The following is a 15253-nucleotide window of genomic DNA, read 5'->3' as shown; positions in this document are numbered from 1 at the left end:
AGGAAAAGTAAAATACTGGGATCCAAACTAGAGCAATAAATATTCCATAATTTCATAATTGTGTCCAAATGAATCCTAATTTATGAAAAAATAAAAACAGCCAATTAAAAAAAAAGGATAGAAGACTGGTGGTGAATCTTAGTGGCAAAGAGATGTTTAGTTTGAAAAATAAATGGGATTCAATCCCCACCATAGGAAACAACAACAATGAAATAGTGACAAAAATGAGAGGAAAAACATCAGTGGTACACATAAGTAACTTTGAATTTATCACTTGTGGTCACTATTCAATGATGTGAATAATTGTTCTCTATAAAATACAATACAATTCTAAAGGTCTCAGAAAATTAAATAGATATATAAATATATTGTTTGATTTTCTAAGTACAGTCCTGATCACATGAGTATTATGGGCATCATATAAAGTGTGACACAATATACAACACCTTCAATGAAATTTCTCAATAGAATGGATGTCATACTGGAAATAAAATCAATTATTTGAAAAGATGAGTTTTCCTATTTCCCAGACTGGCATTGAACTCCTGCCTCAATCTCATAAGAAGCTGGGATTATACTAGGTCTCACTGCCTACCACACTCCAGTAAAAATATTTCAATATGGGGGAAAAATTATGGCCCGATAATCCACCTCTGTGAAGCCCTAAAAAGTATAGTGACTCCAATCACAGAGCTTAAAACATAGAAATATTTGAGATAAATGTTACAACTTAAAAATCTTTCTTATGCTTATTAATATCTACTTTTTATCATGGGTGCCAAGATTGACACTGGCCATGGTTGTTCAAAATCATCATTTCAAATGTGGGGAAAAAAGAATTAGGAATAGGAAGAGCATACTAATTCACAAGTTTTAATATAATTCATTTTAGAGAATTTGTACTGTGAAGTTTACCAGGTTTGAGTGTTCTTACGGCCTTGATCCCTACTGCTTCATTTGGAAAAGAATCTTTCATGGTAGTGGTAGGCTGGATGTGTTTGGAAAAGGAAAATAAATATTACATTCTTCATACCATGTGCAATTACTAATTCAAGATACAAATAAAAATAGAATTACCTTTACCTTAGGAAATTTCTCTTGAGACACTGAAAAGCAAAAGGGACATATATCACTAAACATTAAAATAGGACAAAAACCACTCATCCATTCCTGCTGAATTAGTATGGAGCTGAATCACTGTGCTTAGCTTTGATAATGATTATTATACTTTTGGGTGTGTCTCCTTTTGGGGGTTGGTAGAGTCACATGACCGAAATGTACTGAAGAACACCAGGAATATATAGTTAAGTTTCCAAAAGTGAGATTTTGTTTCCAATGACCAAAATAAATTAGGAATGTGTATTTACCATCCTAAACACGTAGCCTGATGGAGAGAAACATGACCTCTAATCAGAGGACAAAAGCAGGACCTTGACAGGCTAAATATGAAAGTTGATTTCAGAATGTAACAGTGTGTATCTTTAATATAATTTTAAAAATTATTTAATCCATCACATTATATTTGTGTGTCATATCCCTCCATTTATTCTACAAGTTTAGTCGTACAAAGTTGTCATAAGGGTCCAGGGAATTGTACAATTTGTTGCTCATTAAAAGAAGTTCTCTGCACTGGTCAGCTCAGACATACTTTTAGAATGACAGCTAATGAAAATATTCTTGTTTTTCCATACCTATGGGAGACACAGGTACACTGATAATTCTTATTTCCTCTGGTTTAGCCATGTTATCATTTGTTGATCCATTCATGAGAGAAGACATAGGAAGCACATCTAAGAAATAAATATAATAAGCTTAAAGTACTAAAATGTTGTAATTGAAAAGAAGAAATCATGTGTCACAGAGTTATCACATATCAAGAAAAATTATGATTGAAATTATGATTCATTATGTTTAAAATGAAAATTATTGTGTTCAAGGAATTAACTCTACAGAGTCTTCTGCTAAAAAACCTAATCTCTTTTGATATATCATGTTAGTCTTTAAAGGATCTTATCAGAAAATTAGCTATCTAACAATGAGAATGTCACTCACAAAAGAGTGTAACCATAGCGGGCCCAAGGCTATGGGGTCAATTCATAGTACCATCACTCCCCTAAATGAAAAAAATAAGGTCTCTTTAATAAGATAACCAATGTTTCTAAAATGATATATATCTCATGTGAACAAATACACGATGCAACACCCATTCCCAATGCCTGGTTGTTAAGAAGAGGAGAAATGAAGAGCTGTAGATTACACAATATTAGCAGCCCTACATCTTCCAATAAACTCAGGACCACTAAAATCTCATTTTTACTGATATAAATATACTGAAGCCAAATGAAATTCATTCTCTCAGTTTCTTAATTTCTGCTTCTTTCTTACCTGTCAAGAGACATACTCAGATTATAAACAAGATTGATGTTTCCCTATGATCTAGTTATAGCCTGAACTATGATCCAATGGTCTTCACTGACATTTCTCAAGAGAGGTTCATTCCCTTGCTAAAAAATTGACATATTCACTGACAATACAATAGATGATGTGCATATTCCCACAAGAACCAGTATGTGGTCTAGGGAGCAGGAACATGGGAATCACCTTTGATTTTATTAGAAAGGTAGAATCAAAGAACTGCTGAATTTGAATGTGCATTCTAGACATTGTCCCCAGAAGATGATTCATTAAATGTTGAGATTCTTGGACTATACAGATTCATTTTCAAGTTCTCTACCTCAATTTCCTATTGGGAGGTAGCCCCAAGCTCCTCCTGTTCACATCCCTGTTGTAAGCTGTATATAAATCACACTTTTCAGTAGACATTTGAACAAATGATGACTTTGCATTCACCCTAACCAAAAACAATCTGTTTTTTTTCTCTTTCTCATTCTGCTTCTCTCTGCTATTTTCTGTCCTAGGAAGTAGTAACATTTTAGATGATTATGTTAAATCATATACATACATAGCAGACTATATGAGTTTATATGTAGTTATGGTAAATAAAATATTGCTCTGTGTGATCAGAATCATTTCAATGGTTTTGCAACAGTAAGAAAGACAGCAAAAGTATCAAAAATCCCCCTATCTCTCAGGCAAATTGATGCTATTAAACTTAACTTCTCACTGTTTTTTCCTCAATACAATTGCAATAATACATTTCTTCAACTATTAGAATATACTGGTGGTCAGGTTGAAAACAAACATCTCATCTCATGAATTATTTTCAAATATAATTCTTACCTTCTATATGTTCTTTTACTTTGTGTCTTTCTCTTTGATTTGTATCACCAGATAAGTTTTCAGATGAATGAATATGAAACATCTTCAGAAGACTCCCAAAACAACCCTGGTAAAGTGAATATCAATAATGAGTGGCATAAAGATTTCTAATCACAATCTAATAAGACACTGAAATTTATAGTTTTGAGATTAATGAGTAAAAATTAGACAATTGCCTAATGAAAATTGAAATATTTCAAACCAGAACCTCATATACACTCTCCAGATTAAGCTGAACTTTTATCTCCATATGGAAACTGACACTGTAAATCCAGAAGGAAGCACAAAGAGACATATTCACTGACAATACAATAGATGATGTGCATATTCCCACAAGAAACAAACTTCAGTGTACCTGATCAAACATTTCATTTCCCACCAAAAGAGGATATTTAATAAAAACTGATTTAAAAAATTTTTTACAAATACACATGCTATTATTCAGCATTGAATATTGAAATCATTCCAGTGACTGATTTATTTTAGTGTGTGAATAAGAAACTGGTTTTGATAAAAGAGTCTGTATTATGTTATATTAAAAAGAAATAATAAAGTATGGCTGTTGCTTCTTTTAGATCAGCAAGAGTTTACAAAGTCTAGTTATCTTTTGTTAAAATTTTTCCTGATAAAAAAATTATTTGAAAAAATGGCAAAGTACTAAGGAATAGGTTTCTATCTATTCCCTTACCCAACAGTACATAACCATCAGGTTGAGCATGGAATGATTTCCAGTTAAGGAAGAAAAATAAAACGATTACCAAGGAGGGCTGGGGTTGTGGCTCAGTGATAGAGCACTTGCCTGGCACATGTGAGGTACTGGGCCTGATCCTCAGTCCCACATAAAAGTAAATAAATAAAATAAAGGTATCATGTCAATCTACAACTAAAAAATATTTTTTAAAAAAGTTCTCCAAAGAAGGAAAGAGGTACAAAGACAGACACAAAGCTTACAGACTGATACCTGAGCGGTGTGCAGCTATACCAAGATATACTGTGGCTATGGGATAACTGGAGTGCAATTAGAGTGAGCCAGTGAATAACAAAGGCATTCCTAAAACAAATGGACTGCAGCAGTGCCAGGCAAAACCTGGCTGAGTTGAAAAGGAAAGCTGCACTCTGGTGAGCTCAATGGGAGAATCTCAGCAATCCCAACAAAAGCCAAATCCAGTACAGTCAACCAATCATTTTCAGCAAAGGAGAGACTTGGATTCTGCCTGATGTGTCAAGGGAAGATAAGTGTACTGGGATTCTTTCCTGCAGCTTCTCAGAGTGCCTGCCTAGGAGACTTCATTCACTAGGGCTCCTATTCTCAGATTTCTTCATGAGACATCAGAAATCACAAACTTTCTATTTTGACTCCAAGACTCAACTCTGACATGAATTCACTGTGTCATGAGGTATCCACAAGAGTCATGCTGGGTTTTAGGAGAGAACCTAAGGTGCACATGTGCTGGGAGCTCTGAGCAGCTGAAAAAATGCACATATTGTCTACCTAAGGAAAAAAAGACAAGGTCTTTCATTTCAATGTGATGTTTGTAGCTATGGTCAGATAATCATCTGGTAAGAATCATTGTTCACACAGGTGAGCAGATATCTCAATTATGGACACATTTAAATTTTGAGGCACCTGGAGGTAATTCCTCAGTTCCACCAACTGACATTGGTTCAGAGATGTCCTTCGGGTCTCTAATGGATCCCAGAGAGGGAAACCTAGTTAGAAATGCTCTTTAGCTGAGCCTGTCTGTGTCAGAGTTCAAGAACACTTGCATCTCCAACACAAAGCAGCCATCTCTATGACCATAGAAGAGAGAATGACTGGGGTGTAAGGACAGTAAGAGTTTTGGTAAGCTAGTTGGCCAGTCTATGGAGTGCAGAGCAGTGGGGCCACTGCCCATTGCAAATTGGTGCTTTCAGTTTAGTGACAGGGAAAACAGCTTTCTATGCTTTCAAGAGAGAGAAGTTTCTAGGAGTGGGTCTGGTGGAAAGCTTCATTCCTGCAGTACTCTACCCAAGCACAGATGTGCAAGGAAGCCAACTTTGTCCTACTCAGAGAGAGAGAGAGAGGGGGAGGAAACCCTACAGGGACTTGAGACTTGCATACTCCTGAGCACACTTGCTAAAAGGATTCCAGAAGTGGGGACTGCAATACAGATCAGTCCCCAGGCTCCGTGTTGTGGCAGGCTTTGTCAGTCAGCCCCAGTTTTTCCCAGACTCACATCCTTGGGTACATAAATAAGTACAAGCATGACTATTCCTCTGTAAATGAAAACTTTCCATCAGCATCCTTTGAGGGTGGGAGAGGAGATCTGTCTTCATATTTCACCACCAGGATTGTTCTATCTGAACTTGAGCTCAGAAGGAACAAGCAGAACTACATTTCCTTACAAGAATCCCCTAAAGTTATTGGATTCTAAAATTATAATTCCTAGGCAGAGACACATTTATGTGAATTCTATCAGCACATTGAAATCTAAAATAGTTTTTATCTTCTGTGAGTTGAGGCATGGAGATCACTTTGTATAAGTATTTCATTAGTAGTTGATTTTTTTTTTTCTAAGTTGGAGTTGTTGCTGGCAATTATTCTCTACTTTTGAACAGTTGTTGATGGGTAAACCTAGCACTCTGGTCAATCTAAGTGGGGCTTTGACACTGAGATGTTATAACCCCTGCCAATGTCAGGTTCCACAGAGAAATTGCTTCAGTAAAATGACCCAACCTATATCTTGGAAGAGAAATCAATCCAAATTCATACACAAACCTCATCATAGCAATACAGCTTATGAGAGAAAACAGGGCAATACACACCTCCAAAATTTCAGAGTTGCCCCCAAACTACATGGTATACTCCCATTCACTAATAGGTCCTTAATAATTATTACTGATTTTCTACATGGAAAGGAAATGAGCTGGGATGTTATCATAAGTTCCCTAACAGCAAAGTACAATCTGGAATGTAATATCCATGATGGCAGTTATGTGTCTATAAAGAGTCTCTGCTCTACCTTGACACTGACACTGAAGTCAAGGTTCAATGAAATCTTTGAGTCACTGGGAATGAAAAGCCTTTCACATGGTAGTGTTCAGTGACCATGGCTGGTATATTTGTTCAAAATTTCAACTAGTTGTTAATAAGTTTTATATTTAATGTTATTTCATTGATAATATAAGGAGATTATCCAAAAGGAAGCACAAGCAATCATCAGAAGTAAAACTTTCTGTTATCGTGGTTTCTTATACTATTTGTAAATTCATAACCAGTTAAATGTTTAAGTTCAGACTTAAGTATCAGATTCTATTATGAAAACTAGTTTCATTTGGCTGACTCTTCATTATCAAAGCAAGGAAAAATATAGGAAACAAGGAAGTTAAAGTCACAGGTTTACATACCTTTGCCTTTTTCTTCTCTTTACCATCAAGAGCTTTTTGGCCTTCCTCTAGTGTCACATCTAAGTGTGGTTCTGCTGACAAATGTATAGTTTTTCATAAACTACTAGACTGCTTCTTTTAAAGAGGGAATTCTATCAAAATTAAATAAATACCTCTAATTAAATAACTTACTTATATTTTCCCAAATATGCATTTAAATTAAGCTTAAATTTTAGCTGCATGTTTAGATTGTAATTTATATTGCCATTATTTGGGTTGGGGTTGTTGTGGAATTGAACTCAAGGCTTACGCGTATCTGGCAAATATTCTGGCACTGAATTTCATCCCTAGACCTTCTATATTATTTTGAGATCCTGCCTCTCTGAAGTACCCAGGCTGGCCAGAAACTGCAATTATCCCCCAAGTAACTGTGATTACAGAAGTTCTCAATGTCTCCAGCAAATACTGACTTCTGAAAGAAGTATTTTTACTCATCCAAAACTTCAAAGAACCTCTTGTGGAGACACTAGATGTCTTCAGATCAGTGCACACAAGCGTGTCAAAGATTCACCACTCAAGACATGTGGAAAGTTCTCAGAAACAAAATTTTAAAATACCATAGAAACATGAAGATCCACACTGTTTACTATGTTCTACTTCAGAATAGTAATTCACAATAGCTAAACAATGGAACAAACCTAGGTGCCGTGCAATAGATGAATGGATAAAGAAAATGTGGTATGTATGTTCAATGGAATATCACTAAGCTTTAAAGAAGAATGAAATTATGGCATTTGCCAGACAATGGTGGAGTTGGAGAATATCATGCTAAGCAATATAAACTAAATCACAAAAAAAGGTCAAATGTTTTCTCTAATATGCAGATGTTAATTCACAATAAGGGGGATGTGGCACTAGAGAAGAATAGATTTACCTTAGATTAGATAGAGGAAAGTAAAGGGAAGGGAGGGGATGTGAGGATAGAAAGTATAGTAGAAGAAAACTGACATTATTAATTTATATATATATATAATATATATATATATATATATAAAATATATATATATATATATAAATATATATATTACTACATGACCAATGTGATTTTACAACTTCTACACTCAGAAAAATGAGAAATTATATCTCATCTTTGTATGAAATGTGAAACTGCATAAATGCATTCTAGTGTTATGTATAATTAAAACAAATAAAAGATTTTTACTATTTTTTTCTTTTTTTAATGCTTTTTTTTTGAATGTGTCATATATATATATGTGTGTGTGTCAAATATATATATTTGTCTTCCCATTTCTGGGCTTTTTTAATGAGTAGCCAATTTTTCTTGCTCAGCTTTTTGAGTGTTAAGGGTTTTGAATTAGTAAATTTTGATTTTGTTTAGTATTGTTTATTTCACTACTCTAGTTTACATCTTTTCTTTTTTCATTGCTAACAGACAAATTCTACTATACTCTTTCACTCTTCCTTGAAATTTTTACTTTTCTATATACTCTTTCATCCTCATAACCAACACATCCTACATCACCACCTCATTTTCCCTAATAACCACATGAAATTGCACACACTTTTCTATTCTCCTATCTCTACTGCCTTCCTCTTCATAAAAATATACTTCAGGGATATTCACACTAAAACATGCAAGGAGTCCAGTGGTGCATTTTGGATTTGACACACATCTGAGATAATGGTTGCCTTTAAAAATATTTTTCTTATGCTCATAAAGGCAATTTTGTACAAAGATGAATGCACACATTGACATTGGTCTTTTTGTACCCAATCTTCACTTCAAATTGGGGATACAAAAGAATTATGAACGGAAAACTTTCAGAGGTTTTCATATAGGGCCAAAATTTCAAGTGTTTTTATAAATACCTTTACAGAGAACTTGTTGAATGAATTCAAGGAAAAATCTGTGTCTCTGGAAAATGACATTATTTCACAACTGTACCTAGTTACCTTCTTTCTTGGCTTCCTCCTTTCCTCCACTCTTCTGGCTTTCAAAAATAACCTCTACCACGAGGGTCTTCATTTATCCATGACCAATCCTATGATCCCTAATCCCCAAAAGTGCTAAAATACAAGCATTTCATAGGATGTTCAATTTTGTATGTGGCTGTTGAAACATATAAGTTTACAAGTATTGAATCAAGGTAGCTCTGTATGACCTGAGACTTCATTCCTGAATGCCTTTCTCACTGGAAAGAAGACAAGAATGAGTGGAACAATTTGGCACTACAACTTATGCCACATTTAGTCCCTGAAGCTCAAAAGGCTTTATGGCATCTCTAATATTCTTCTCTCTCTCTTTCTGGCACTCTTTCTGCCACTTCATCTGAGTTTCTCCCATTCACACTGCACACCTGCTGCTTTGTCTCCATTGACTCTCTGCCCTCTGCCTTCCTCCTCCTTCAATCCACCTTCTACTCTCCCCTCCAGTGTTTCCTAACATTAATCTACTCAGGTTTTGAATCAGTTACTCCAATCAACTGATACACTTTGAAGTTTACCTGTTCCACAAATGGCACAAGCAGAAAACATCTTGTTACCTTCCACATGTGTAAGCACTACTAAGAAGACTCATGTATAAAACTACTCAAATATACTTCAAATTAGAATTTAAATAAATATTTTGGTCACTGAAAATTTTTTAAACTGTTTGGCACTTATCTTCCAGAGTATGCATTTCCTTTTCAAATGCATCCTCAGAGAAACCATCCAAGCTCTCTCCTGAGCAAATCTCAGAGACTCTCTGGTGAAATTAATATCAAAATTGATATCATTTAAAATGATTATCAATAACTGATTCAGAATCATGATTTTAAAGCAGATATCTCATTTGCACTTTGCACATAAGTAAGGATTAAAAAACTATCCAAGTCTTGTCTTCCAAAATTGAATGATTGAAAAGAGAACTTCATATATCCTCTCCCATAAAGACCAACTTTCATCTTCACATGGCTACTGACTCTAAAACAAGAATGCAATCACAGAAGAAATGCATTCTCTCAAAACATACTATCTGATGTGCATAACTGCGCAAACATACAACACCTGTAACATCTAACCCGATTCAACATTTTCTAGCATAAAGGAGAGAATGATATTTAAAATATACTCGAACACATTCTGACAAATTCACCGGATATCAGCCAGCATTACACACTGGAAACATTCCGATGACAGGACATTTGGTGATAGAATCATGTTGGTTTGTAAGACAATTTGAATTATGCTACGCTGAATGGAAATGGAACAGTGTTACCTCGGCCTCACTTAGCTGAACAAAAACTTTTGCAATCTAATAATGTTTGGGGAAATTTTTACTAAGAAGACTCATCCATCACACATGATGCCAAATTAGGGAGAGAAAGTTTTCTCCATTTTGCATTTATCTAACTTGTGCTTAATGAAGTGGTAGAGTAGGCAGCACTTTCTAGTTAGGAAACAGTTACAGAAAAGGATACCAAGGCAGAAAAGTGATTTTGAGTTCATATTTCCAAGATCCATTGGGACCTGAATTCAATAGGCCAGGAGACAGCCACAAAAAGGGTGCAGTAGAATCTAGCAGGGAAACTCAGAATATCATGGGAAAGAAATGGCTTTCCTGATTGCATGCTCTGAAGATTCACTGTGGGTCTATGGGAAAGCACAGGTTTTTGGTTTTTTTTCTTTTTAATGTTCATTTTCTATCCTGCTCCTTTTCTCAATTTGTTTATTACTTCTGGAAATATTTTGGTGGAGTTTCTTGGATCTTCAAGAGCCAAGATCCTATTGTTCTTCCAACAATGATATTTTGATTTCTTCCTTTCCTATTCTTGCCCTTTTATTTTGGCTGTCTTGCCTGACTGCTCAGGCAGCTGTGTTGCAGAATTGAGTCAGTTCTCTACTGGGGAATAGACATGAAAGACAAGGCCTAGGGAAATCCATGACCCTTGATTAGAGGCTGGTAGTATAAACCTAACATTTTGAGCCACAAGTAGGGACCCACCGTTGAACATGAGTCCATTAAGTGGCCACTGCTTTTTTTATTTGTTCATAATAATAACCAGCTGTTAATAAGTCTCATATTTGATCATAAGTCATTGATCGTTTAAGGAGGTTATTCAAATGGAAGCAGAAAATAGCAAGCAATTTTAGGCCTCAGACTCAAGGAGCAACTAGTTCAATAAGGTACCATGAATTCTGAAATGGGTTGCACATTCATAACCATTCCAAGTTTTTTTAGACCTAAGGATTCAGTGATGACCTACGCATGATGAGAACACTTGGAGAGGTAAATTCATGGGGTCTACTGTCCATTAGTAAAGCAAGGAAAATGTTGGGAAGCCAGGAACTGAAATGGACATATTTACATACCTTTGGCTTCCACTTCTTGGAACCACCAAGGGTTGTGCCTCCTTCCTCTGCTGTCACATTGAAATGTGGTTCTGCTGACAAATATGCAGATTTACATAAATGAATTAGAACATCTTGAAAAGTGATCCTGTGTCCTAATGGAAATACACAGGTCTAACAGTAATTCACTTCTCTTTTCCCACACATGCATTTACGTGCAGCTTCAGTTTCAGCTGAATGCTGATTTTATTACTTATATTGCTGCTGTGTGTGAGTGAGTGATCCTGGAATGGAACCCTTGGACTTTGGCATGCTTGGCAAATATTCTGCCACCGAGTTTCCTCCTGAGGGTTCTTATGCTAGATATTAGGAAAACCATTGGAATGAACCTGACATAAATTTCCTAGGTACACAGACTGGTGGTTCTTGCATTGCTCCTTGGCTAGCTCTTTAGTAGTTTTTCCACTGGATGTTTAAATCACACATTGTCAATGATTCCCTTAGGTCTGGATCCTCATGACTTCTGGATTGCAGGGAACAACATTATGGGTCCCATCATCAGTCAATGTTATCAGTCACCAGTGCCAAGAGTCTTGATTTACTTGACCTGATAGTTGACTGAGCTCCTGGTAAGTGCTAGTGTGGATAAAAGACTTCAGATGTTGTGGCGTTCCTGGATGTAGGACCAGAGCAGTGTCTGAATGAGAGAGGGGGGCAGCCAGGGGTTGGAAATGGTGACAGCAAGGAAGGGAGTTGCAAGAGAGAGAGAGACCATAATTCAATGGCATCTGCATTGCTCAAAAGAAATACAGGGAGTGATGAGGAGTCGTGTCAAGTGATTGAAAGGACAGGGGATAGGGATGTATACATAGAGAGAGGCACAATTTACACTCTGAAAGGTTTCTAGTTAACTTGAGAACACTTGGACCATCACGTGCATAAAACGTCAGTGCATAAAGGCAATGTGGGTACACAGAGGTTCATGCCTCATATGTGCAGTGTAGCGAGAACAACATGACAAATCCCCTGGGCACATCAAATGCAAGGGGCCTGTGCAAAATTGGTGGTGAATGTGTAGAAGGCAACAGCACAATATAAAATCTATACACACCTGGACTGGGGGAAGGTATGCAGACACATAGAGGATATGAAGACTTCACGTTGTTCCCTGCAATCCAGAAGTCATGAGGATCCAGACTTAAGTGAATTCATGTACAAATCTGTGTCCCTGGATCATGGATCATTTCACAAGTGCATAAAAGGGATCCAATCAGATGGGAAATGAACTACAGGAACTGATTCAGGTTTTTGTGTTCACCATGAGGTTTTTGTGCTGCTCAGCTGCCTACGTTGAGGAAAGTGTTTTCCATGTTTGCTGTGCAATGTCCTGAGCCTTGGATTTACCAAGCTCCGCAATGAATCAGAAGAGCTGGCATTCAGGCTCAGGTAGAGCAACTGCTTCGCATGTCAAAGTCCTGGGTTCAATTCCCTCCCTTGAATATGATTTTTACATTCACAAGTAGGAATATGATCGATGGCATCAGTGTCATGAAGGAGGAACTTTGGATGGGCAGCCTCAGAGACCATGCGAGGAAATTGTTGCCTTTGTGCTAAAAATACAATACTTTTTCTATAGGAGAAAGGAAAGGGGAAATGTATAGTGACATAATATATTAAGTGATTGCAGAATAAATCACATGAGAGGAGGAGGACACTGACTGAGTAAATCCATGCATAAAGCACAACACGGGTATGAGCCATCAAAGAATACACTGGGTGTCATGGTAGAATGCAATCGAATTGTTTTTACGTGGTTTCTTCATATGTCTCACAGGCTCACCATCTATTCCTGCGTCCAACTCTAATGTGGACCTCAGTCTCTCAGGAGCCTGGCACTACTGTCTAGCTGTCCACTGCACATATGAAAACTTTGGAGAACCTTAGACTAAACTTCCTCATTCATGGTTATAAATCCCTAAATCCAGTGGTGGATCTTGGGTTTTACACAAAACTGAGATAATGGTTGCCTTTAAAAGTATTTTTCTTACGCTTATAAAGGCAATTTTGTATCAACATGAATGCCCATGTTGACATTGGCCTTTTCTGTATCCAATCTCCCCTTCTAATTGGGCATACAAAAGAATGAGGAAGGGGAGCCTTTCAGAGGTTTTCACATAATGCCACCATTTCAGGTGTTTCCATAGATGCCTTTCCAAAGAACTCCTAGTGCAAAATGTACCTGATGTGACAGTCCTGATATTCTTCTTCCTGGCACCCTTCAACTCTATGGCTGTAGTTGCAGGAGAATGTCTCAATCCAGTGGGAGGCTGGATGGGTTTGGGAAAATGATATCAAATAAATGCTGTGTATTTTCTGCAATGTGTAGGTCATAGGAGGAGAAACATAAGGTGACATTACCTTCAAGGAAGGATCCGTCTGAGACAGTGAAAAGGAAAAGGGACATAGAGTCAATTAGGCACGCATGTGACAAAACCAGCCATACTTTCCTGTCATATTAAGAAGGAGCTGGACACTCATGCTTAGCTTTGGGAATAACTTCTGTAGCATTTGGCCCTTTTTGGGTTTGTGTGCATATTTCCTGGTTTTTGGTTCTCAAAACCACACGGCTGCATGGTACCACATCAAACAGGGGCAGAAATGTAGGTTGAGTCAACACAAGCAGAGAAGTTTCCAACTGAGAGACTCTTTCCAATAGCCACAAATCAAACAGGAAAGCAAATGGATGCCAATGTAAACAGGCACAGTGAGGAAGAATGTGATGGCAGATATCTTCATTGAAACATATGGGAGTTCTTAGTTCACTGCACTACCAACACCTGTGCTGTTCCTCCAGTTGTGCTAGAAGTTAGTGAGTACCAATTGTGTAGAGTCCAGTGAAAGGGGTTGGTCATTCATTTCTGATACAAGAACTTTCCCTCAACCGATTGGCTGAGATACACACTTTCAGAAAAGGGCTCATTAAAAACGTTCTTGATTTCTCATACCCATGGGGGACACTGGTGTGCCTTCCTTTCTTGCATCCTCTGCTTTAGGCAACTTGAGCTTGCTTGATACAATCACAGGAGAAGACAGAGGGCCCAGTTCTGAGAAACAATGCATGGTAAGGTTAAAGTCTCAAAGCATGGTAATACAAAGGGAAAGAGTTGATTGTGTTATTGCAGAATTATTTCCTACTGTACTTAAAATGCACTTAAACTTGTGGGAGTACCCATGAAAAGTAACTCTTTTGATATTCAAAGTATAAGTTATACAAAGACTTCTGTTCCCAACAAGTCTGCTTTCCTATATCTTGGTCGTCTTTCAAGGATTTCCATGAAATGACTCTCTCACAAAATGAGCTCTGAATAGGGTCAGGTGTCACTCAGGAGTAGAGCACATTTATAGCTTCCTAAAAGTTCTGGATTCCATTATACTATGTCTCCCTCCCCAGAATAGGGAACAGATGAGAGCTGTGTTTTTGCAAAAAGCCAATGCTTCTACAATCATAGAAATCTCATCTGAACCATTAACATCACTGCCAAATAGAGGCTCCAGACCTGCAAGTGCAGCAGAGGGAAGTGACTTGCTCAAGTTTGACCCCATTCTACCCTTCTCATCTTTTTTTTATCATCTATGAGCAAAATAGTAGTCATAGTTTTTTTGGAAGGAACACAGCTTAAATGCATTTTGTGCTTCCTCATCCTTATCTCCTTATGTACCTAGGTATCTTCCTTCTTTCCTCCCTCTTTACACCTATTCTTCAGCTTTTCTAAAAGAACCTCTTACACTGTGTTCTTGATCATCGTATTGGAGGGTCTCTTTAGGAATCTTTCCTAGTCAGTAGTTCTTCCCCAATTCAGAACAGTATCTAATAATATTTCTTTATTCCTGTTTTTTATTCTTCCCCCTTGTCAAGAAGCATGTTCTGAAATGAAAGCAAAATATTTGCCTTCCATTCATCTGGTTTTTGTCCTCAGTTCTCATCACATTGCTCTTCACTGAGCATTTTTGAAATAGAAGTCCATTACCTTTGGAATCACCTTAGAATGTATTGTAAATGCAGAATCAAACACCTTCTGAATTGCAATGTGTATTTTGAACCTCATCCCCAACAACTGACTCATGGAACTGGAGAAATCTGGCCTAAAGGAGTTCAAATCTGAATCCTCTACCTTAATTTCATATTTTGAATAGAGCCTCAATCTGCTCTGTACCCTATCCCCCAAATCAAAGCTGTATAAAGATTCAATATGTC

General features: G+C 37.0%; 1 protein-coding gene across 16 annotated transcripts in view; it reads right to left on the bottom strand.

Moving 5' to 3' along the window:
- The window catches only part of LOC139705444 (uncharacterized), a 42628-nt gene that overhangs the window by 17634 nt on the left and 9741 nt on the right, over nucleotides 1-15253 (bottom strand). For 9 of the 16 annotated variants that reach the window (XM_071611382.1, XM_071611383.1, XM_071611373.1 and 6 more), the window contains 9 exons: nucleotides 14004-14102; nucleotides 13417-13434; nucleotides 13238-13325; nucleotides 11020-11093; nucleotides 6667-6737; nucleotides 3241-3346; nucleotides 1692-1790; nucleotides 1078-1106; nucleotides 916-988 (listed from right to left, as the gene is read on the bottom strand). In XM_071611382.1, coding sequence (XP_071467483.1) covers nucleotides 916-988; nucleotides 1078-1106; nucleotides 1692-1790; nucleotides 3241-3346; nucleotides 6667-6737; nucleotides 11020-11093; nucleotides 13238-13325; nucleotides 13417-13434; nucleotides 14004-14102 — 657 coding nt within the window. The remainder of the gene's footprint in view (nucleotides 1-915; nucleotides 989-1077; nucleotides 1107-1691; nucleotides 1791-3240; nucleotides 3347-6666; nucleotides 6738-11019; nucleotides 11094-13237; nucleotides 13326-13416; nucleotides 13435-14003; nucleotides 14103-15253) is intronic. The other 7 variants (XM_071611379.1, XM_071611378.1, XM_071611385.1 and 4 more) reach the window with 7 other exon arrangements.

The sequence above is a fragment of the Marmota flaviventris genome, chromosome 4 (genome assembly GCF_047511675.1).
Source record: "Marmota flaviventris isolate mMarFla1 chromosome 4, mMarFla1.hap1, whole genome shotgun sequence".
NCBI classification, from domain to species: domain Eukaryota; kingdom Metazoa; phylum Chordata; class Mammalia; order Rodentia; family Sciuridae; genus Marmota; species Marmota flaviventris.
Note: the sequence above shows the minus strand (reverse complement) of the source record. Positions and strands in the feature narration are given on the sequence as shown.